General features: G+C 43.7%; 1 protein-coding gene and 1 non-coding gene across 2 annotated transcripts in view; one reads left to right on the top strand and one right to left on the bottom strand.

The window, feature by feature from the left end:
• ADCY8 (adenylate cyclase 8) overlaps nt 1-23751 on the top strand; it is a 227133-nt gene that overhangs the window by 163234 nt on the left and 40148 nt on the right. Inside the window, exons 10-11 of the mRNA XM_025871521.2 lie at nt 14657-14858; nt 16932-17021. Of these exons, the coding sequence (XP_025727306.1) occupies nt 14657-14858; nt 16932-17021 (292 nt within the window). The remainder of the gene's footprint in view (nt 1-14656; nt 14859-16931; nt 17022-23751) is intronic.
• On the bottom strand, nt 2135-2241 carry LOC112823789 (U6 spliceosomal RNA). The gene has a single exon (XR_003208144.1). It is a non-coding gene; the product is annotated as a U6 spliceosomal RNA (small nuclear RNA).

Raw genomic sequence — 23751 nt, 5'->3', positions numbered from 1 at the left:
GACACATATCTGTGAAATGTCTCGTACAGGCTAGCAATATGCCAGCCCTCGACTATGGTATAATGTTGTAAGAGGAGGTCTGCATCCTCTAAGATGTAATTTATTGGGAGAGAGAGACATCAGTGCTGACTTCCAGTTAATGAGCACTTATTACATGGAAAGCACTAAATCCTTGGCATGCATTGTCTCAGCAAAGCCCTCAAAGGCAACCAGTAAGTGAGAGAGCACTCTGATTCCCGTTTTGTGATGGCTGAGTTGGGAACTGAACCCAGAGACAGAGTCTGTGCTTTTGACTACCTACCTACTCTGTACCAAAATCAGTAATTCGTTCTGACCAGATGGCTGAAGGAAGAGTTTGCAGAAAAGGTAATATTTTGAGCTGAGCAGGATGAGATAGAAAGAGTAAGTGGAAGGGCATTCCACGTTTAAAAAAACAGCACTGGCAAAAGCACAGGGGTGTGCAAGACGTTGTGTTTGTAGCGTAGTGGATACGTGGGAGAGTCTAGAGTAAAGGGTTTGTGTGAGGACGTGGTGGGCGCAGTAGCCGAAGAAGGAATGAGCTAGTGCAGGTTCAGTGTCTATAGTGATAAAAGGTATTCAAGCTAAGTAACATTCCGAGAATGGCCATGCCTGACCTTCTCTGGATTAGCAGAGATACTAGGAGAAAGAGAAAGGGGACTCCAGGGAGTTGGTGGCAGAAGGTGGTGTATTTCGGAACAGCTAGATAGCAAAACCAAACACTTCGTGGACTGTATTTACCACAAAAACAGGTGAGATGATAGCCCCAGAAGTTCCCAAATGGAAGTAGGTGGTGACAGTTTCCCAATAGCCCCAGGATTGGTGTGACATCAGCATCTGTGTAGGAGGAATCAGAAATAAGCAAGTAGGCATCTGTCATGTCTGGGAACAAAAGAATCCCAGTACGGCCAATAGATACTCACTGGGAAGTACCACCGGGTAAACTGAGGAAGCCGCCGGAAGCAGGAGGGGTTTGCCCAGTCCGGCACCCAGTGAGTGCGAAGGCCCACAGTAAGTTCAGAAGAGCCGGAACTGTCACACACCTGGAACCCACCAGACCAACCACCCTGTCTCCCTCCCAAGAGAGCGCCTTGGAAGGATCTGTGTGCGGGGAATCCAGAGAACTCACAATAAAGACTATAGAGAAGAAGAAAAGCCAGGGTCATTGTAAAAGTGGAAAGAGAATGTAGCCATCACGTTTTTGAACACCACATGAAAGCAACTAAAGAGAGAGTTCTGTAGAGTTAAAAAATAAACTCTCCTAAACCACACCTATTTCTGGAAGTTCAGCAATGTTAATTTGACACAGAAATGAGCAACAAATCATCTTGGTGGCAATCCCATACCAAGCTATTATCAGAAGAAAGAGGGAAAAAAGTAGATCGATATCCTTACAGTTGATGAAAACATTCCAAAAATACAGGCCCACAATGTATATCAAATCTACAACCCACTACCTCAGAAGAATTGAAGCATTTCATGTGGTTCAGGACATGAATTAACAACCTAAACCAGAAGTAGAAAAACTTAGAAATTCAATAAGATAGCTCAGGAAGGAAATAAAAATGAAAAGAAAGATACATTTCGGAAATGAAGACCTAAGAAGAGGGAACATAGAGCACATAAAGACACCAAATAGTGCCTTAAGAGGAACAGGAGGTAAAAAGGAAGAATTTTTTTAATAAAAAAGAAGAGTAAAAGGCGGAGCGCCCTCCCCTACACCTTCCCACCACAATGACAAGAATCCAGAAAATTAATGGTGGACTATAGCTGAAAGAACTGCAAGACACAGACTCTTTCTGAGGAGGAGTTCTCAGGGGAGCCCAGTTCAAGAGGGGAGACAAAAACAAGGACACGAATTTGAAGCCACTGGTAGATATATAGCTACTGAAAACACTAAATGTAGCCCAACTCCAAGGGACATTTACTTAAATCCTCACCGTAAAGATCAATTCACTTCAGTTTCTCGAACCTGATACAATGTGACCAGTTTTCAACAAAAAAATTACAAGGTATGCCAAAAGGAAAGAAGAGACAGAGCAATCATTAGAATCAGACTCAGGGATGACAAAGATGCTGAAATTATCAGAAAGAGAATTTAAAATAACTATTTTTAAGGTATTAAGTGTTCTTCACAGATTTGCACATAATGCTTGCACAGAGGCCATGCTAATCTTCTCTGTATTGTTCCAATTTTAGTATATGTGCTACTGAAGCAAGTACAATATATTAAGTGTTCTAATGGAAAAATTAGACACCATGCAAGAACAGATGGGCAGTATAAGTACAGAGAAACTCTAAGAAAGAATCAAATGGAAATGCTAGAAATAAAAAGACTGCAACAGAAATAATGAATGGGTTCATCAGTAGACCCAACAAGGCCAAGGAAAGAACCAGGGAGCTTGAATATAGGTCAACAAACTCTCAAACTAAATACAAAGGAAAAAATAAGTGGAAAAAAAAAAACAGGTCAAAGTATTTAAGAACCCACTTTAAACATAGAAAATCAAATATGTTAAAAGTAAAGGGATGGAGAAAGATAGACTATGCTAATATTAATCAAAAGAAAGCTGTAGTAACTATACTAATTTCAGTTAGAGTAGACTCAGAACAAGGAAAATTATCAGAGGTGAAGAGGACATTATATCATGATAAAAAAAAACACTTCTCAAAGAAGACATAACAATATGTATGTTATGTCTTGTATCTACCTATGAAGAGAGTGTCAAAATACATGAAGATTAAATAATACATGGGCCAAAAAGAAATCTCAAGAGAAATTTCAAAATATTTTCACCTAAGTGAAAATGAAAATACAATTTGTCAAAATTTGTAAGATGCAATGAAAGCAGCACTTAGAGAGAAATTTACAGTAATCAATGCATATATGACAAGAGAAAGATCTAAGATCAATAATCTAAGTTCTACCTTGGGAAACCAGAGAAAGAAAAGGAATTTAAACCTAAAACAAGTAGAAAATAAGAAATCATATAAATTAGGTCAGAAATCAATGAATTTGGAAACAGGAAAATAATAGAAAAATCAACAAAACTGAAATCTGGTTCTTTGAAAATATCAGTAAAATCAATAACCCCCGGTCAAGTAAACAGAAGAGAGAGGCAGAGAAAGTGATACGCACACAAATTACCAATATCATAAGTGGAAGAAAGGTTTTCACTACTGATCCCATGGGCATTAAAATGATAATAAAAGAATATATGCCCATAAATTTGGTGACTGAGATGAAATAGACCAATTTGTTGAATGAGACACAAACTACCGAGATCCACACAAGAAGAAAAGGTTAACCTGAATAGCCCTATATCGATTAAAGAAACAGAGTCAGTGATTTTAAAACTGACTAAAAAAAATAAAACACCAGACCTAAATGGTTTCACTGGTGAATTCTATCAAAGATTTAAAGAAAAAATCATACCGATTCTATACAATCTCTTCTAAAAATTAGAGGTAGAAGGAAGAGTTCCTAAGTTATTTTATGAGGTCAGCATTATCCTAATACCAAAATCCAGTAAAGACTTTGAAATAAAGGAGAACTACAGACCAATATCTTTCATCAACAGAGACACAAAAATTCTCAACAAAATGTTAGCAAATCAAACCCAACAATGTATGAAAATAATTATACACCATAACCAAATAGCATATATTCCAGATAGGCAAGACTTATTCAGCAGTTGAAAATCAGTGTAATCCACCCTATCAACAAGCTAAAGAAGAAAAATCTTACGATCACATCAGTTGACACAGAAAAAGCATTTGACAAAATCCAATGCCCATTAAAGCAAAAACTCTCAGAAAACTAGGAATAGAAGGGAACTTCCTTAACTTGATAAAACACAATCTACAAAGAACCTAGAGCTAGCATCATCCTTTGTGGTGATAGACAGGAACCTTTCCCCCTAATATCAGAAACAAGACAAGAATGTGCTATCTCACTATAATGACTTAATATCATATTACACATTCTTGCTAGTAAAATAGAACATCAAAAAGGAATGAAAGGTATACATATGGGAAAGGGAGAAATAAAACTAGGTGTATCTGCAAATGGCCTATGTAAAAAATCCAAAAAAAAAAAAAGCCACCAAAAAACCCTCCTAACACTAATGAGCAAGTGTAGCAAGCTCACAGCATACAAAGTCAATATACAAAAGTCAATTGCTTTCCCATATACCACCAATTAAAAATTAGCATTTAAAGTTAAAGAAACTTTTTAAATCACCAAAAATTAAATACTTAGGTATAGATCTAACAACATATGTACAAGATCTGTATACATAAAACTAAAAAACACCAATGAAATAAGTCAAAAAAATATGTAAATAAATTCTATGTTCATGGATTGAAAGACCTGATATTACTAAGATGTCAGTTCTTCCCAACTTGATCTATAGATTCAATTCAGTATCACTCAAAATCCCAGCAAGCTAGTTTGTAGATATCAACAAACTGATGCTGAAGTTTATATGAGAACACAAAAGCTGTAGCATAAACAATAAAATACCAAAAAAAACCCCCACCAAAACTAGAGTATTCACACTACTTAATTTTAAGACAATATAAAGCTATAGTAATCAAGAGAGTGTGATATTGAAGAAAGAATAGGCACATATTTCAAAAGAAGAGTGAGCCCAGAAATAGACTCACACTAATATATATATATATATATATATATATATATATATATATATATATAATAATCAACAGGTTTGTGACAAGGTGCAAAGTCAATTCAATGGAGAAAGGATATTTTTTTCAACAAATGGTACTAGAAAAATTGGATGTCCATATGAAAAGAAAAAAGAACCTATACACAAACCTTACACCTTTCACAAAAATAACTGGAAATAATACTTAAATGTGAAATTATAAAATTCTGAGAAAAGAACATAGGAGAAATTTGTGATCTTGCATTTGGTTGTGAGTTTTTAGATCTAATGCCAAAATCATGATCCATGAAAGAAAAAATTGACAAGTTGGACTTTATTAAAATTAAATTTTCTGCTGTGTGGAAAACACTGTTCAGAGAATGAAAACTCAAGCCACAGATTAGAAGAAAACATTTGTAACTCACATATCTGGTAAAGGACTTGCATCCAAGATACACAGAGAACTCTCAAAACTCAACAATAATAAAACAAACAACCAATTTTTATAATAGGCAAAAGATCTGAACAGACACTTCACCAAAGAAGATACGCAAATATCAGAAGAGCATATAAGGGGCGCCTGGGTGGCTCAGTCGTTAAGCGTCTGCCTTCGACTCAGGTCATGATCCTGGGGTCCTGGGGTCAAGCCCTGCATGGGGCTCCCTGCTCAGTGGGAAGTCTGCTTCTCTCTCTCCCACTACCCCGCTTGTGTTCCCTCTCTCGCTGTGTCTCTTTCTGTCAAATAAATAAATAAAATCTTTAAAAAAAAGAGTAAAATAATGACACTATACCGCCACATACCTATTAACAATGATAAGGACCAGAAAATAAGGAAGTATTAAAATGCACAAACCACACACACACACACACACACAATGATGGGAGAATGTCAAGGGACACGGGAGTCAACTGAAAGAGCTCTCAGGAGCCAAAGATGGAACAACTTGAATAAGAAAATAAATAGAATTGGGCTAAAACCTAAAATATAAAATAAATATCTATTGGTTGGTACGGATAGAAATAAATGATTGAATGAATAAATTAAGAATAGATAAATCTCCCATTCAGAAAAATCCCAAATAATTTATGTAGATACTCTGTCCTCAATGGTAGAATTTAACTCCCTGCTCCCGTAGGGGGCATGTGGCTATGCTGAACGTAACTTCCTTCTGAAAAGTACAGTATGGGTGGACGGAAAGCCTGGAGAAACATGACAAATGCTCTCAGTCAGCTGATGAAGACTAATATCAACAGTGATAAGTCATGTTGAATGAGAATGGCACGTAACCTCTGTGGTCTTCCTCTCAAAACCCCATAACCTAATCATAGGGGGGAAAAAAGGACAAATTCCAATTGAAAAACATTCTACAATATACCTGGTCAGTACTCCTCACAACTGTCAGGTCATTTAAAGCAAAGGAAGTCTAAGAAACTGTCACAGTGAGTAGAGCCTAAGGAGATATGACAACTAAAATTGAAGGTGGTATCCTGGATTGGAGATAGGAATGTGGAAAATCCTATCAAGAATGTCCAGCCCAGTATCTATGAGCCTAACATGGGGCCAGACTGTGCTGTTGAAATAATAATCCAGTTTTTGTTTAAAAAAAATTTTGGAGATATGTATGATTCCAGGGCCGGGACAGGAGATATACAAGACAATATACAGGACAAGAACATCTTGTTCTATTAGAAAATAAGGAAGCCATCAAGTTTATTCGCCATGTCTAAAGGACTCGGAAGCCACACTGAGGAAGTTCTCATTGTTCCAAAATGGAAGAACTTGAGCTTCAGTATGGATAATTGTTAAAACATTCAATGAAAACCCAGCAAATATTTTTAACTTTGTGGGTTTATGATGACATTTTTAGAAGTTGGATGGATGATAGAGAACTGATTGGTTATCTTGGAAAGAACAAAAGAAAGAAAAGAAAAGAAAGAAAAAGGAAGAAAGAAAGGAAAAGAAAAAGAGAGAGAGAGAAAGAAAGATGTTTTCTGTTTTTCCGGCATGAAGTGTACTACGAACTCACCAAATAGTAGGTAAGTGAAACATCATAAAATTATTCATGCTAATAGTTTTTAAAGAAATTTTAGAATTAAAATACTGCCATTTTCCAACATCCCAATGAATTAATGGATCTAAGAACTGAGCATCAGAGGACGTTATTAACACAAAAGGAGGGAGAGCCTTATCTCCTGACGGGAGAAGAACATAACATGTTTATAGTCTTACCGAAAGGATTAAACCTAAGTCTGATCAGACCTTTGAATCCAGCTTCCAATTTGCAGGAATCATGGAGGGTAAAGGATGCTGAATGAGTCTGCAAAAGTAAAATCCAGGCAGTCGGAAATGCTATAGGTCAAGGGCACATATTCTTCAATAAAGACATTGTGAAGAAAATAAAGGGATAAAGAGAGAACCTGCAGATTTTTTGGAAGACTTGATAAAACAATTTAATTTAAAAATGGGCACAACTAAACTGTACTGTCTAAATATAGATGATAAAACTATAAAGGAAAGGAAAGTGATTGATTGAGGGTAGGAGAGAGGGTTATAACGGAGCCTGGGGATGGGCTTTCAGAGTGCCCGACAGAGTTCTGTTTTGTGAACTCAGTGGTCATTACAAAGGCAGACATGTTATAATAGCTAATTAAGCTAGACTCTGGTGTGGTTTTCTGTGTTTTTGCTTCATCTTACAATTTAGTCTTTAGTGAGAGAGAGAGAGGGAGAGAACGAAAGACTGTGTACCTCTGCTCAATTGAATGCCTATTATGAGCCAGACCTGTGTGAGATGCTGGGAATCTATCAGTGAACAAAAAAGACAAAAAAGTGCTCTCCCGGATCTTATAATCTAGTGGAAGGAGTCAAAGAAATAAGCAAGATATGTGCATATGTCTATATGCTCTACAGAGGTACATATGTAGATACACTTATGCCCTGCGTATGGATGACATATATACTATGTATGCAGATCTGTATTTGCTATTGCAGTGAATGAATGAATCAGGAAAGGTACCAGGGAGTGCCATAAGAGGATGGACATCCTGCCTCCCTAAGAACCACGTGCGGCCTCGAGTCTCAGGGATGGCCTCAGGGTGGTGAGCTGTGAGTGATGGCATGGTCTTGTCAGATTCACCCAAACTTCCTGGACTCCCCTCTTGATTCCTGCCAGTGGGGAGTTGGGGGCCAAGAAGGGCCCTATCTGGGGGATGCTCCCTCCTGACTCCTGGATTCCCAACAAACATCCTTTATGTGCCTGTTTGGCAGCTGGACACCATGCTGGACACTGCAGGTACACAGTCCTGGTCCCTCCCATCAGAAAGCTCACAGTGTAACGGGGGGGGAAGGCAATTAGCCGAGCAGCTAGAATACGGGACAAAGACTCTTACGATAGGGCAAGTGTAAGGTGGAGGATGTGTAGGAGTGAGGTGAGGAAAACAGATCCAGGCAGTCGTCCCAGAGGAGGTGACACTGACATCTCAACCCCCTCCTGAAGGACTTGCCAGGTCACGGGAGAGCACTGAGATGGAGGGGGCAGGGAGACTGGAAAGTGAGTGTCTGGAGGTGAGGGGTTTGTAAGCCTTGCTGAGGAACGGTGACGGGTTGGCAGAGAAGATACTATTGAAGCTTTTCATCGAGGCAGTGATGAGGTCGAATTTGTGTCTAGAAGGATCACACTACCATGGAAAATGGAAAGGTGGAATGGCCTATAGTTGGGGTGACCAGTAGAAGGCAGGTGCAAAACTCTGGGGTGAGAAATGGTAGGGACAAGGTAGTGGTGGCGGCCATGGAGGTGGGCGGGACCAGAGAGGAAAACTTTGCTAGATAGTTAAGGCAGAGACGGCCTGGGTTGTGGGGAATGGGAGACCGAGAGGAGCCCAGGGCGGACCTGAGGGTCTGAAGTAGCACTGGGACAGAAAGGGTCACTGTGCCAAGAGGAAGGGAGCATGGCACTTCTCGTGGCCCGGGCAGGCTCCCTTCCCAACGGCCTTGACCACGGAGGTGAGCCAGCCCTGCTGCCCGATTCCTGGCTTCAGGGGAAGAGACCTGGTTCCTTGAACAGCAGCTGGTGGGCAGTAGTCTCTAACTCTGGGGTGCAAGCTGAAATACCAGCCAACACCCTGAGCTCACTTGCACAGCTGAAGAGAAAAAACTGACAATGAAGAAAACATCCCAAGCCGATCTCTGACCAGACAGGCCACATGTTGTGGGGACTGAGGGGCCCCTTTGCCCCAGACACAGCACAGGCTTTCGTCAATGTGTGCTTGTTTCCTCTCCAACTCATTTTGTGTCTGATTGATTTCTTGAGACTAAACAGATGGCAGGTGCCTTTCACTGACATTTCTTCCATCACGGAATTTTTAGCAGGGGAGGCAGGCTCCCCTCGTATGACCACAGCTGACTCCCAGCCCCCAAAGCAAAGTGTAATGGACCCTGGCACGCATAGTGCTTGCTCCGCTCTTCGCCCTAATTTCCTCATGCACGCAGATGTTCCTCTCCCAGGGTGGTAAACGGAGGAAAGAACAGATAATAGCTTTTGTGATTGTAGAACAGTGTAGCTCAGTCTGCAAGCATGGTGATGAGGGGCTGGAGGGCAGATAGCGAGGAAGGTGGGGAAGTGGGAACGGAAGAAGGCAAAAGAGAAAATACGCAAGAAAAGAGGGAGGCTAGGAAAAAAGAGAAGAAAGAGGCCCTGGCTCTTACTACTTTCTGTGCCTCTCACTAGCTGTATGCACATATGTGACCTCTCCGGAGCTTCAGTTTTCTCACCTGTAAAATGGGAATAACAATGCCCATTTCCCAAGGTTGCTGTGAGAATTAAAAGAACCATGTCCATTTTGATAAATTCTGGTTCCCTTCCCTTTCCTGAGCCATAGTGTTTTCATCGTTGAAGTGGCTAAGAATACCCACCTCTCAGGGTTGCTGTGAGGCTCAGATGTACTATTGTACTCATAGGCTCTTTGCAGATTCTGAAAGGTGGTGTAAATGTCATCTTTGGGTATGATCCGACTTTCTGTTTCCTACTGCACTCCAAGCTGCTAGAGGCTGTTCACTCCTCCCCATTGATCCCCGCCTCCCCAGCAAACACCCAGTCGTGATACCAACCCAGACTCTGTTTTTAAAGACAGACTATGGGGAGCAATTAGAACGTAATGTCTAGAAATGATTTGGAGAGAGCTGTTTGCAAATCCCTTATCATTTCTTTCAGATTGATTTCAGAAATGAGAGGTTTCCTTTCCTCTTATGGACACCAACAATGCAAAGCAAACTCAGAACCCCTGGATGCCTAAGTAGCTCTATAATTAGATTAAAAAACTACAATTGGTTGCTACAATGTTTATGTGTGCAGATGATAGCTGAAGAGCTGCTGCAGAGATTCTTAGAGGAATTTTATAGGCAGCGCCAGCGCCTCACATCTTATAATTAATACTCTTCCCATCGATTTTTGAAATGCCCTTGGTTTTCTGGATTTCACTGTGAATAGAGGAGAACTAATGTTTCTTTGAGTCCGTCTTACGTGCTAAGCATACTGCTTTATTACTTTAACCTCAGAGCCTCCTTAAAAAGTGGGCTTAACAATTCTGGTTTTGCAGACTAAAAACATGATGCTCAGAAGAGTTAGTTACCTTGCCCAAGTCTGTGCCACTGGTTAGGTTTTGGAGCTATGGGTTCAGACACCCAGGGTTTTGTTTGCTCTTGCCACTCACTAACCCACATGCCCGCCTTTTACCTCCTGTCTTAGCTCCTTTAGGAGCTGTCACAAAATACTACGGACTGCGGGCTTATAAACGGCTCCCACAGTTCTCACAGTTCTGGAGGCTGGAAGTCCAAGATCAAGACACTGGCACATTCAGGGTCTGGTGAGGGCCCTCTCTGCCTAGTTTGTAGATGTGTCCTCATGGGGAGGACAGGGCCAAGGAGCTCTCGGGGGCCTCTTTTATGAGGGCACTGGCCCCATTCATGAGGGTTCCACCCTCATGACCTCATCACTTCCAATGCCCCACCTCCAAATACCATCACATCAGGCCTTACAATGCAATATCCAAATTTGGTAAAACACAAGCCCTCAGTCCACAGCGCCTCCCTTTCCTTTGTTTCAGTAAACCCGGAAGGAAGTGCTGATCACTTAAAATGATGTTGGGGCAGAGGTGGGTTCTGTGTGCCAATCCCACACACAGCCCTCCAGCATACCAAAACACCCCACCAAGAGTCGACCCAGAAGCACAATAGCTAAATGGGCAACAAAGCGTCAGTTTTGTAAATTGCCAAGCAAATGCTTGCTTTGCCTGTGCAAAACTTACGGTAAAGGCTGGGATACAGAATGTGGTTGAAGTCAAGAGACCACATGGTGTCCATTCTGAATCTCCTGGCTCTCTACTTATGTCCCCTACTCCACCTTCCCATGCCAGTGTGGGATCTCACTGCTGTGATGTTGAAGAAGACCAGTGTGAGGCACACCCTCCCAGTGCCAAAGGAACAAAGAAGATCTGGGCAGTTGCCTGTTGGTGCTTCCTGGGGACACCTGAGCTTTGTTGCTCAGGAGGAGATGGCCAGTCTTCTTCTTACAGAGAAGGTCCTGGTTCTGGCTTCCCAACCATCTTAGTGGATCTACAAGGAGGGGAGGGCCAGCAGCAGAACTTCACATAAACCTTGAACTTTAACACTGGCCCTACCTTCCGGGAAGAACCAGGTCCCCTGAACATCCCGGATAGGCTCTGATCAGGCCAATGGCAGACTCCTCCCAGAGGTATGGGGGCAGGTAGAGGGGCCGGAGGGTGGCTGGTGAGGGGAGGAACAGCATCTTCTTTTCCCACAAAAAGTATAAGTCAGTGAGTGTTTATTGAGTGTTGTCTGTGTGCTCAGCTCTATAGCAGGTGTCATGGAAGAATCCAGAGAAAAGCAGCTTTGAAGGATAAATGAGACATTCATTCCCTCAGGAGAGAGCACAGAAGGGGAAGAAGCCGTCCTTAGGTCACATGCCTGAGTGTTGCCCATGGAGGGCGGAGAGGCTAGAGGGGGAGCCCAGAGCAGGCCCCACGGCCCTGCACATCGCCATGGAGGTCCGCAGACTATCCAAATGGCAGCAGGGGCCGCAGAAGAGTCTGAGGCTCCTGCTGAGTGACTCTCAATGTCCTCTTTGCCGGCTTTGCTTCTGCCTCACACTTTGAAACAAGGCATTCTTATTCTTGGTGGCTGCCTCGCGGAATTGAGACGCATCAGCCTCGAAATTGGCCCTTTTTGTCTGGGGAACTGTCTGACAAAAGCGATCCTCCTCCATTTGCCTCCCCTGGGTGCCCCAGAATAATGGTGTGCTGTTTAGGAGTGTGTTTCCAGCCTGTTTGGGGGGAAGTTTCCCATCTGCCCAGAGCCCTCTGGGAACCCACTGCTACACAGACCTTCTGTTCTTATCTAAAACTCCTGCAGAGACTTCCTGTCAAGGTGATCTATAAAACCCAAACTGTGCAAGTATTTTTTTTAAAAAAAGGAAAATATAAAACCTTCAACAATAAAAGCTGGGGCTGTGAGGAGAGTGACTTGTCAGCCTTTGTGATGCTTGAGCATGCAGAGGGATTTGCCAGTCTTGGTTACCCACCCACCCCCCTTGCAAATGTCTTCCTCCTGGCTGTCCTGATGCCATGCACTCTTTCTCTCCTGCTCATTTGACTACATTTCCTAAATTCCTTTTGCTGCCTTCTCTCCTTCCAGCCCATCAACTTCCTCTGTAGCTTCATCTGTAGTGCCCTTACCTCTTACCCTCCTTGGGCAAACTCCTCCCTTCTCAGATCTTCAACCGCCACCTGTTCACTCCAGACCCAGAGTTCCACAACTGTCCCTCCAACTGCCTAGTCGTCTGCATGTCTCTAGCTGGGTGACCCACAAGCATCAGAAATCAACTGGCCCCACATCAAATTCATCATCCTTATCCTCTATGGATCAGCTTCTCTTCCTGAATTTACCAGTTCAGATGGTAAAAGCATGAGTGTCATCCTTAATGACGCCACTCTGCCACACACCTCTGCACACATGCAAAAAACACTTACTAGGATTATTGACATGTCTTTCCCCAAACCTCCCAGTTATCCGTGCTGCTACCTTACGTCCCTCCCTTGGTAACTCAGGCCCCAACTATCTAAACCTCTTCTAAACCCTTTCTCTTCTCTTCACTTCATCCGTCATCCTCCACCACGGTTGCCCTTCAGATACACAGATCCAACCCTGTCCTTCCTGATTAAACATCTGGAGTATCTGTGCATCGCCTCCATGCAGAACTTTCTACATCGCATGTATGAGACGCTCTCACTCTCCAGCCCCACAACCCCACCACCTGGATTAGTGGAACTTCTAAACATAGACTGGTCACTCTTACTCTCCTGCTCCTTACTTTTTCCTCCCTAAAACCCTCTCTTCAACTTCCAAGGTCTGACCCAAATGTCACTTCTTTTGTGAAGACTCCCTTGGTTCCTTTTCCTGTTTTCTAAATGATGGTTGTTCAAACCCCTTTAGAGATCATAGCATATTATCCAATAGTTCATCGTGTATATGTCCATGTTCTCCTCTAGATTATGATCTCCTAGAGGATGGGGAAGATTTGTCCTAGTGTCTACCACTGTATCTGGGAAGAAGATTGTGGAATGAATAAGTAAATGACACCACAGAATCCAAAATAAAAGATGACAGCACACGTGGGAGGTCTGTCCCTCACCAAAATGATTAGAATGGCACAGTGGACTTTAAATCTTAGCTCTAACACTAACCAACTCATCGACCTCTGGGAAATTGCTTTTCTCTGAGCCTTAAATCTTCACCTGAAAAAAGAGAGATCAAGAGACTTCATAAGTCTGTATCAGGGAATGGAAATCAGCTATTATATAGAGTGCTTAGCATTTTGTCTAGCACATAGTCAGAGCTCCATGCGTTACTGACACTAGTGTTATTAACAATAAGTATATGAAAATCCAAGCAGAATGATAGTAAGGCATTGTTAGAAAGTAGGTCTAACTTCATTTACTGAATGCACGTTGACTGAGCACCAACCAGTGGAAGATGCTAAAGCCAAATGGATGGACTTCACTGTAGAGAGGGAAGGGCCCCTTCCATGAAGGTACCCTTCAATGTGAACAGTTGGTTGGTTAAAAGAGAAGTAGAGAAATGAGACATGAATGGCTGGACAGAGAATAGAGAACGAGGGGTGAATTCCCAAGGAGAAGGAATGTGCCTACTGAGAGTTTGGTTGGTAAGGAGAGGAAGCAGTCAAAAATGCCTCCAGAGATGGAGTTTGAGATCACCAAGTTGCTGGAAACAGCCTGACACCCAGCAGAGGTGTCCAACAGACAGGGCTACCATTGGACAGAGCTTTGGTGAGACCTTGAAGCTCAAGATGTATACTTGGGAGTGATGTTGAAGCCTTGGGCAAGGATGAGTTCTCCTACCTACAACTCAAATTGTTCCCTTAACCATGTCTCAAGTGGCACATGGTATATTCCCTGCAAACCTTGAAAATCACTAACCAAACTGAGCAATTTGGAACAGGTGCCAAGTTCAGTTCTGGGCATCAGAGTAGACCAAGAGGGAAAGTGTTTCATAAAACACACCTCAAAGGGGAAAGGGCATGTGGGTCCCTCCCACAGTCTGGGTATTGAGATAAAATTCCAGTGGTGTGTTGCTTTGGCAGCAGTTGCCTAGTGAGAAAGATGATGATAGAAGAAGCAAAAAAAAAAAAAAAAAGGCAGGAACAATAAATCATGCCAAATATTTCATGGTCATTTCAAGGTTTCTCGATAGAATATTCTAGGGATGGATGTAATAAAAATGTCTCCTGCTGATTTTTCTTGAACAAACAGAACTTTAGAGAATTATCGGGTGCCAGTGGTGGGGAAGGGTAGTTATGAATGTGATTACCAGTGTTGCCCAGTGAGTGGAGATCAGACAGTTGATGCTATGTGACCCAACGTTCTGGGTTTCCCTGCAGGGTGATGCCAATGGCCATCCAGTTTTCCATCCTGATTATGCTGCACTCGGCTCTGGTCCTCATCACCACAGCAGAGGATTATAAGTGTTTGCCCCTCGTCCTCCGGAAAACTTGCTGTTGGATTAACGAGACCTATTTGGCCCGGAACGTCATCATCTTTGCATCCATCTTGATTAACTTCCTGGGCGCCATCTTGAATATCGTAAGCATTCCAAACCCACCAACCCTCTGGCTTCTCGCGTGCAGGCAGGAATGAAGGGTTTATGGAGCCTGCAGCTTCTTTTGTTTCTTCCTTTGTACCACTTACCTTCAAGTGCCTGGTGCAGCCCCAAGCTTAGGGATAGAGAACAGAGATACGGCTACCGTCAGAGCTGTGCATCTTACTGGTGGCAAATTGTCTTTTTCCCAGTGGGGGTGGTTATCTGCTCCAAAGGAGCGTAAATGCCCTAAAGTTTCTATATTGTCAGTGGCCAACCAATTATAATCGTCAGAGTTTCCTTTAAGTACCTACCTGCTATGTGCCATGCACTGAAGGAGGAGCTGTACGTGTTTTTCTTAATAAATCCTCACATAAACCCCGTGAGGTAAGTCTCCTTATCCCCACTTTATGGCTAAGGAAACTGAGGCTCAGAGACATGAAATAACTTGCTAATAAGGTCTGTCTGACTCCACGACTCATGCTCATTCTCAAATAATAAATTGTATCTCTGGGAGTGGGGGTGGGGTGGGGAGTGGAAATTAAAGATCTGTCATTTCTTGAGCACCTACTATGTGCTACAGGTAGGTATTAACGTTCCCATGCAATGGGTAAGGAAACTGCACTTCAGGAAGCTTGAGATCTTGCCTATGACTTTCTAAGGGTTCATATTGGATGTGACACATTGAACTTGGATGACTCTCTAGCTGCCATATTTGTCACTGTTTTTAATTTGGTAATACATGTTTTAATGATTTCATTTTCTCTCTAGAATGGTAACATGATAGCGCCAGCATTTTTTGTGTATATACAAACAGTCTGTGTTGTCCAAGGCTGAGTTACTCTAGATTTTAGGAGTGATCTGTCTGATTCCAGGTTTTGAACTTGGCACATTGAGAGAGGCTAGTGGAGGCATCCATCTTGTGGCTGAGCCCATCATTGTGGCCTTTGGGCCTGAGGGAGGGTCTCCACGTGTTCAGCGACCCAAACTGAGGACTCCCACAGTTGTCAGCCTGTGAGTCGGAGGCTTATACTGCCTGAAATTCACTGTCCAGAATGGCCCAGTAATTACTTACAGTCTATGTTGCCCAAGCTCTATGGTTGGCCTTGTAGGAAAGGATTCTATGGCGTAAAGAAAAAGGAAAATCCTAATCTAATTAAAGTCATCATCTAATGAATATTTTATAGATTATTGCAATTGAAAACGGAAGTGCTTAGGAACATTGATCATGGTCTGTGGAGGCGTAGCCAGGATCTCAAGGCTTGAGGAATCAGGTATTTCTGGGGTGCAGGATCTGGAAATAAATTCAGTGATTCAGGTCAGTGTTACCTCTGGGCCACCCATGCCAGAGTGGTGCAGCAGGTAGTTCAGAGGCTTTGGAGTCAGATAGACCTGCCATCAAATCTCAGCTCTACCGCTTACCAGCTCGGTGATCCCAGACAAGTTACTTTACTTCTCGGAGTTTCATATTTTTCTATTGTAAAATGGGGATAAAAACAGTAGCTACATCACAAGGTGGTTGTGAGGCTTTTTTGTCCAAAGTGTCTGGCACAGAGGAGGCATTCAGCCAATGGCAGCTACTCCTTCCCGAGCACCGCAAAATCTGCCGCAGTTTCTGGCCTAGGGAATGCCCACCACCACCCCCAACCGGCCTTGCCTCATGCTAAGAGTCTTTCTGGAAAACGTGCCCCCCTCAGATCCCTAGAATCCTCCCAGCTATTGAGGAGGAAGCAGGCTGCGAGCATCCCCCAGACCTTTTCTCCTGCCATCTGGCTCTCTTCAGAGCCCCACAGACACTCTCCACTGACCCTACGTGATGGGGCCAGCAGAGCTGTCTTAACCTGGCTTTGGGGCTGGCTTGCAAATGCTTTTTCTGAGCCAGTACCTTCTTTAAAATGAAAGAGGAGATCCCAGCTGGCACCTCCATTCTGGAATGAAGCCCCTTGTAGGGCCTGGTCTGCCCAGGCTCCTGCTGAAGCTCAGCACACTGCTTTGTTCCCAGCACTCACACTGACTTTGTTGTTCCTGTGTTGTTTTGTTTTGTTTTGTTGTTGTTGTTCTTTTTTTTTAATCCGCAGCTGTGGTGTGATTTTGACAAGTCGATACCCTTGAAGAACCTGACTTTCAATTCCTCAGCTGTGTTTACAGATATCTGCTCCTACCCAGAGGTATTTATTCTCGAGCTCCCCTTGGCAAGACTTGGGCCTAGGTACCGCCACCAGCTCCACACAAGCACAACTGGCTGAAGGGTCTCAGAAAACGTTCAAGAGGCCTGCTTCCTTCTTCTGCCGCCTGCTCCTCCTGCTCTCCTCTTCCTCCTTCCCCTTCTCTCCCTTTCCCTCCCTCCCCTGCCTCTTTCCCACCCCACTTCCAGCCTTTCCTGATTCTCCCTTCTTCTTCCTCCTCCTTTCTTCCTTCTTCACCTATACCTCTATCCATTTTCCTCTTCCCCTCCCCCGCTCCCCTACTCATTTCCCCTTCTCATCTCAGAATCCTAGAGTAGAATGTGCTGTTGTTCCCAATGTAGGGCAGAGTTAGGTCTCAAATGGTATTTGCTGCCTTCAATAAGGAGAGAAGGAAGGAAGAGAGGTGAGGAAGGGAGGGAGGAAGGAAGGAAGGAAGGGAAGAAAGGGAGGAAAGAAAGAAAGAACAAGGGAAGGGAGGAAGGAAGGAAGGGAGGGAGGGAGGAGAGAAAGAAGGAAAGAGGGAAGAAGGGAAGGAAGGGAAGGGAGGAAGGAAGGAAAGGGAGGAAGGAAGGGAAGGGAGGGAGGGAGGGAAGGAGGAAGGAAGGAAGGGGGGGAGGAAAGAAGGAAGGAAGGGAGGGAGGGAGGGAAGGAGGAAGGAAGGAAGGGGGAAGGAAAGAAGGAAGGAAGGGAGGGAGGGAAGGAGGAAGGAAGGGACGGAGGGGGAGGAAGGAAAGAAGGAAAGAGGAAAGAAGGGAAGGAAGGGAAGGGAGGGTGGAAGGAAGGATAAAGAGGGGAGGGAGGGAGGGAGGAAGAGAGGGAAGGAAGGAGAGAAGGGAGGGAAGGAGGAAGGGGGGAGAGATAGAAGGAAGAAAGCTGATGAGTCACAAACACAGAAAACCACAACTAAACTTAAAGCAAAGAGCAACACCACAGGATCAGGAGGTGTCCCAGCAGATACCCACCATCATTATGTAAGTCTCACCCTCCCTTGGCCACAGAGCCAGAGGTCTGGCCCTGGGTCTTGGGGTCAGCCTATGGCACTGGACAAAGGACAGTCTTAGGCTGTGTTAGCCATAGCCCAGAACTTTACATTCAGGGGCAGAAGTTCTGGGTCAGGACAGAGGACAGCTGGGATGTCCCAGCAGACCCCAGCCAACCTCACACCCCAAGGACCCAGGTAGACCCTTGTCCTCTAAGACCTCTCCACCATCTGGGTGGGGGAAAGGCTCTGTGTTGTCTCAACGAGGCCCCAGAATCGTTGTGAGAAATGTTCTGAAAAGGAGAGAAAGCCTCCTGCCCCGTACAAGGTACAGAGCATCTATTTGATGCGCATGGCATCATTCAATCCTCCAACTGTAGGGGGCACAGGTGGTTGTTATCTCCATTTTCTAGATAATGTAACAGAGGCCCAGAGAGTAACGTGTTCAGTGCCACCCAGCACCACTCCTGCCTGCCTTCCATCCTCCCTCACGTCTTTCCTTCCTTCTTTCTTTCTGTCCTTCTCTTCTTAATTCAGTTCTCGAGACTTGGAACTGCAGTTCAAACCCTATCTGGATTGTTCTTGACTTCGTGCTTCTGCATCCAGGCTCAGTCCTCCATCCCTAGGGGGGAAATAGGCTTTTCTTAAGGAAGTCCAGGGCAGGATGGGACTAGCTCTTGTTGGGGGACCTCCTCCCACCAAGTACCAAGAGAGCACAGACTTCATGGACTCTGTGGGCCACCAGCTCCCTGAGAACATCTCGGTTTGGGGGACATGAGCAGTGTTCCAAGAGGCAGTGAGTTGGCCACCCATCAGCTGTGGAGAGTTAGGCAAAGCTGGATTTCACTCCCGGCTGAGCCCCTTCACCTGCTAGCAGTGGAATCTTGAGTCAGCTCTTCTTCTCTCTGAACCTGAGCTTCCTTGTCTGGAAAGTGGGAAAAATAATATCTTCTTCACACGGCTTTTGTGGAGTTAGGGAATATCATGTTGTCATGGTGCCTACCTAATTGAGTTAGCAGATGTGGAGCTCCAACGTGTCATCTGACATGAAGTTGGTGTTCGTGAGCTATTCATCTGGGCTTCCACATCACTCTAAAACAGTGCATACCCTTGACCCCAAACCTAAACTCCCAAACTCAGGACCACAGCACTCATGGGTTTGCCAGTCCTAAGAAAGTGGCTTTTGGATCACATATCATCTCTGTGCTTCCGTTGCTTTACCTATAAAACAAGGAGGAAACTAGTACCTTCCTCAAAGGCAGTTGTGAGGATTAAGTGCATTAATCCATGTAAAGTGTCCAGAGTAGCATCTAGCACAAAGTGCTGATTTAATGAGCAGATGCTCATTAAACATCAACCATGATGTATTTATGATTTCCTGTAAGAAGGTTTTGAGCCTCTACCACTGATACACGTTTATCTCTAAGTTACATTCCTGTATCACTATGCTACTGCATCATGTACATTATGGAACGTATTCAAAATGTAGAAATGTTAAAAATGAGATAAATTAAATAAGAGTTTCAATACTTTCTTCCCACAACCAAAGGATCATCTTGCTCAGGGGTGAGCAAACTGTGGCCTCTAGCCAAATTCTACCTGCCACCTGTTTTGTAAGTAAACTTTTATTGGGGTCTAGCCACACCCGTTTAGTACCAATTGTCTATGGCTAGTTTTTTTGGGTAAAGATTTATTTATTTAATTAGAGAGAGAGGGAGAGAGCACGCACGAGTGGGAGGAGGGGCAGAGAGAGAGGGAGAGAGAGTCCTCAAGTATACTCCATGCTGAACGTGGAGCATAATGGGGGCCCAATCCCAGGACCCCAAGATCATGACCTGAGCAAAATCAAGAGTCGGCGCTCAACCAACTGAACCCTGCAGGTGCCCCGTCTATGGCTACTTTGATAGTACAATTCGCAGAGTTGAGTAGCTGCAAGAGATGGTGTGGGGCCCGGTGAGCTAAAATATTTACTGTCTGACCCTTTACAGAGTTTGCCAACTCCTGGCATTCCCACAGATGCAGGAATCCCACTGGCCTAAAAGATGGGGATCTGGACTCTTTCCATCACCATCTACCACCAATGGCCTGATTGGACTGACCAGTTGCCATCTTGATATACATGGTTGTGCCTCCCTACCTAGGGATTTGTCCACCAAACAAGAAGGAATTAGACCTTCAAACCTTGTAAAAGACTTATTCACACACAGCGCCTCCCAGCACTCACACTAGTGTGCCCCCAAATCCCTTCATCTCTCTGAGCTTTGGCTTCCTCATCTGTGTACCTGACCTCTCTACCTCACCCCATGAGAAACAGGACTCAGTGTGAAAGCATGTGATATAAACATACCATATAAACATGGATGATGCGGTGTAAGCATAAGAGGCTGTTCTAATATACGGTATCGAGTATAATTTAGTCTTGAACTGGAGCTTGCCAGTTACTCAAAATGGATGAAGATACAGTAAATGACTGAAGAAAGCCGCATTCCAACTATGATGTGAGAAATCGTCTTGGGGAGGAAAGAGACATGGGTTTGCGAAACGAATGCTAATCACATGCACAAACCCAGAGTGTGGTTATCTCAACACCTGCACAGGTTCTCAGCAGGCTCGATAGGAAGACCTTCATTTTAGAGTCAAGCCCCTTTATTATAGGCGCTGGCACATTTGAATAAATAGTCAACTGTATTTGCAGGAACAGTTAGAGCTTGCTAACGTTTTGAAGTGTCCCTGAGAGCCAGTCTCCCACAGGGGTGTCATTATCTGTGTCTTTGTTCATTAAATATTTGCTGTCTTGATGGAGATGAGAGAAGAAAGGTGGGGGGGATTGAAAGAGGAAGACAAGAGGGAGAAAAGTCAAAAAGAAGGCAGAAAGAGAAAGAGAAACAATTAAAAGAAAAGAGAATCCACGATCAAGCAAATAGGCAGTTTTTTTTTAATTCCAAAAGTGACGATAAAAACTAGTGCTTTCATTTCTCTGGTTAACTCCTCAGGTGGGAGTCCAAACCCTGAGTGGTTTTGGAGGAAACTTTATTCAGGGTGGTCAGAAATCCCCAGCTGCTATTCAGGATAAAATTAGGTTTTCCCACGTTCCTGCAGCGGCAGGCCCACCAAAACATTCAAACAAAGAAGGAGTGTCAAATGGCTTTGCAGTAATTTCAGAACTTTTTCTAGTTGAACAGAGGGCTGTTACGTGAGCTCATTGTTTCTGCACAGAGCCGATCAGATGTTATAGCTAAATATATAAAGAAGATCGATGTGTTTTTTTCCCAAGTGATAATCAGTTTTTGGAATCGCTTTTCCCCACAAAGAGCCCAAAAGCCATAAAGACACAGGATGATCCAAAAACCAACAAGCCTTGCTGAAGCTTAGATTTCAAGTCTTTAAGGACATTAACAGAACATGGGAAACAGAACAGGTATGGGTGGCAGAGGCTGTGTGGTGACCTCGAATGAAGGAGGACTCTTCTGCCATTTACTTGCTTTGTAGCCTTGGACAAGTCACTTAACTTCTCTGAGCCTTATTTTTCTCATCTCCATAATGGGATTATTTTTTGTTGTTGTTTTGTTTTGTTTTGTTTTCTGGAGCCCAACACAGAGTTTGAACTCACCACCCTGAGATCAAGACCTGAGTCGAGATTAAGAGTCGGCTGCTTAACCGACTGAGGCACCCCTATAATGGCATTATTAATAATATCCATAAGATTGTTGGGGTGACAAAAAGAGATGACATCCATAAAACACTCATTCAATTTTAGTTTCTTTCTTGTCTCTTTCTTGAAGTCTTTGGTACCTAGGGGAAAATAGTGCCTGCCCAAGTGGAGATCTGAATTTAAGGAAGATAGGGCCGTTACAAATTTCTTAAATGCACAACGTTCTGTGCTCCAAACATGAGCTTATCTACATGATCATGTGTCCAGTGTATGACTAAAAACTTTGAACAGGCCATATTTTCATAGCCTGTTTCCCTCTCATAATCTCGCTCTCCTGCCTTCACCAATTGTTTCCAAGATGGTGACCACCTTGCATTGTATCGTTCTCAGGGAGCCAGATCCTTCCAGACCCTGCACTTGTTGCCCATGCTTAGGGAGTGGCCTTGGAGGGCACACACTTAATTCCAACAATGTCACCATCTTCCTCTCTGCTGACCATTGTTAGCTGATTTCAATTTGCTGTCCTCTGGAAGCACATTTAATTTCTGAAAGTCACTGAGATGCATGATCTGGCTGGACATCCCTGTTCAGGAATCAAACACAGACTGCATTTTTTATATTTTTCAAAAATGGACTCTGATGATGATTTAAAAAAATTTGAGGTCAGTCATCAGAGAAGCACAGCCAAGACCAGGGCATAGTCTTGCAAGCGACGGCATTGAATCGACCAGTAAGCACTGCCAGGATAAGCATCGTCCTACATTTTTAAAAATATTGTGTAGTAATGCCTTTCCATGTCTCCCTGCGGAATTAAGTGCAGACTTCTCAGCAGTACATACAAGGGTTTTTGCAACGTGGCTTTGCCTCCTATCTCTGCCCTGCCACACCTGTGAACCCCTAATGCTCAGGACCCATTCAGGGGGCACTCCAGAAGCTATGGAGCATCTGAGTTCCTGGGCTAACTTAAAAGAACCCAGAGACTATCGGTCGTTTGACAGAAATTTAGTCATTGTGTTGGGCCCAGCATCCTTCCAAGTTGTAGGAAACATGCACCCAGATGCAGCTGAAAGAGAGGTTTTCACAAAGTCATAATACTTCCTAGCTTCCTGTTCCTCTCCATTTTCTGGCCTCGCTCCCACTATCCATTCAAGCCAGAAAAGAGACAGAGGAAAAGCTCCTGATGTTATTCACCCATGGTCCTCATACCTTTGACGTCCTATGGTTTACAGCATCACCATAAGGTTCAACTTTAAAGCAGAAAGTTTCCTAAACTGTGCAAGGCAGTGAGCAAGGTGGTTCTTTTCAGTGGAATGGAGGGTGATAACAGAGCTGCCAGGAGCACACTAGCACAGTCGATGGAGGCAACAAAAAGAGAAAGATCCACCAATCCATTGTGCAAACATGGGACTATATTTAACTACTGTGACTTCAGATGTCTTGGCAGAGAAAGAAGGAGGGCAACTCATTTGAAACTTCCCTGCCTGCCAATGTTACTAGCTCTCTTTATGATTAATTATGTAGGTGTTTTGATATACCCAAGGCATTCATTCTATAGATTTGTTCCTTTGTACCTTTGAGTTCATGTCATTCTATCTTCCTAGAATGTTCTCCCTTTTCCGTCATGTGAATCCTATCCATCCTTCAGATCCAGTTCAAATCCACCTATCCCGTAAATCCTTCTCCAAACGTGTGTTCCTTCTGCCTCTGTGCTCCATCATATTTGATCACGTTGCTGGCAGAGCACGCGACAGCACATTGGTGTTGGTCTTTCCATGTCAGCTTTACATCTTAGACCACAGGATATGGTCCAGGCAGTCTCTCACCTTGGAATTCCCAATGCCTAACAACATGCCTTGATTGCAACGGCCACTCAGTAAATCCTTCTTACACTTCTTAAACTTAACTGTTGTGCCCTCATAAAGTTTTTCTTAAAGCCATAGTCATTTTGACAGCTTTGATTTAATACACGATTCATAATTTTCATTGACAAAACTGTGCACAACCCTTCATTATGATGCAGGTAACAACGAAACAAGACGCTTCAGGCCTACCCACCTCTCCTCTATCTGTTAAAATGATGG

Source organism: Callorhinus ursinus, unplaced genomic scaffold (genome assembly GCF_003265705.2).
Source record: "Callorhinus ursinus isolate GAN/ISIS: 27379988/994484 unplaced genomic scaffold, GSC_fseal_2.0 scaffold5, whole genome shotgun sequence".
NCBI lineage: Eukaryota > Metazoa > Chordata > Mammalia > Carnivora > Otariidae > Callorhinus > Callorhinus ursinus.
This window is presented reverse-complemented; position numbering and strand designations above follow the sequence as displayed.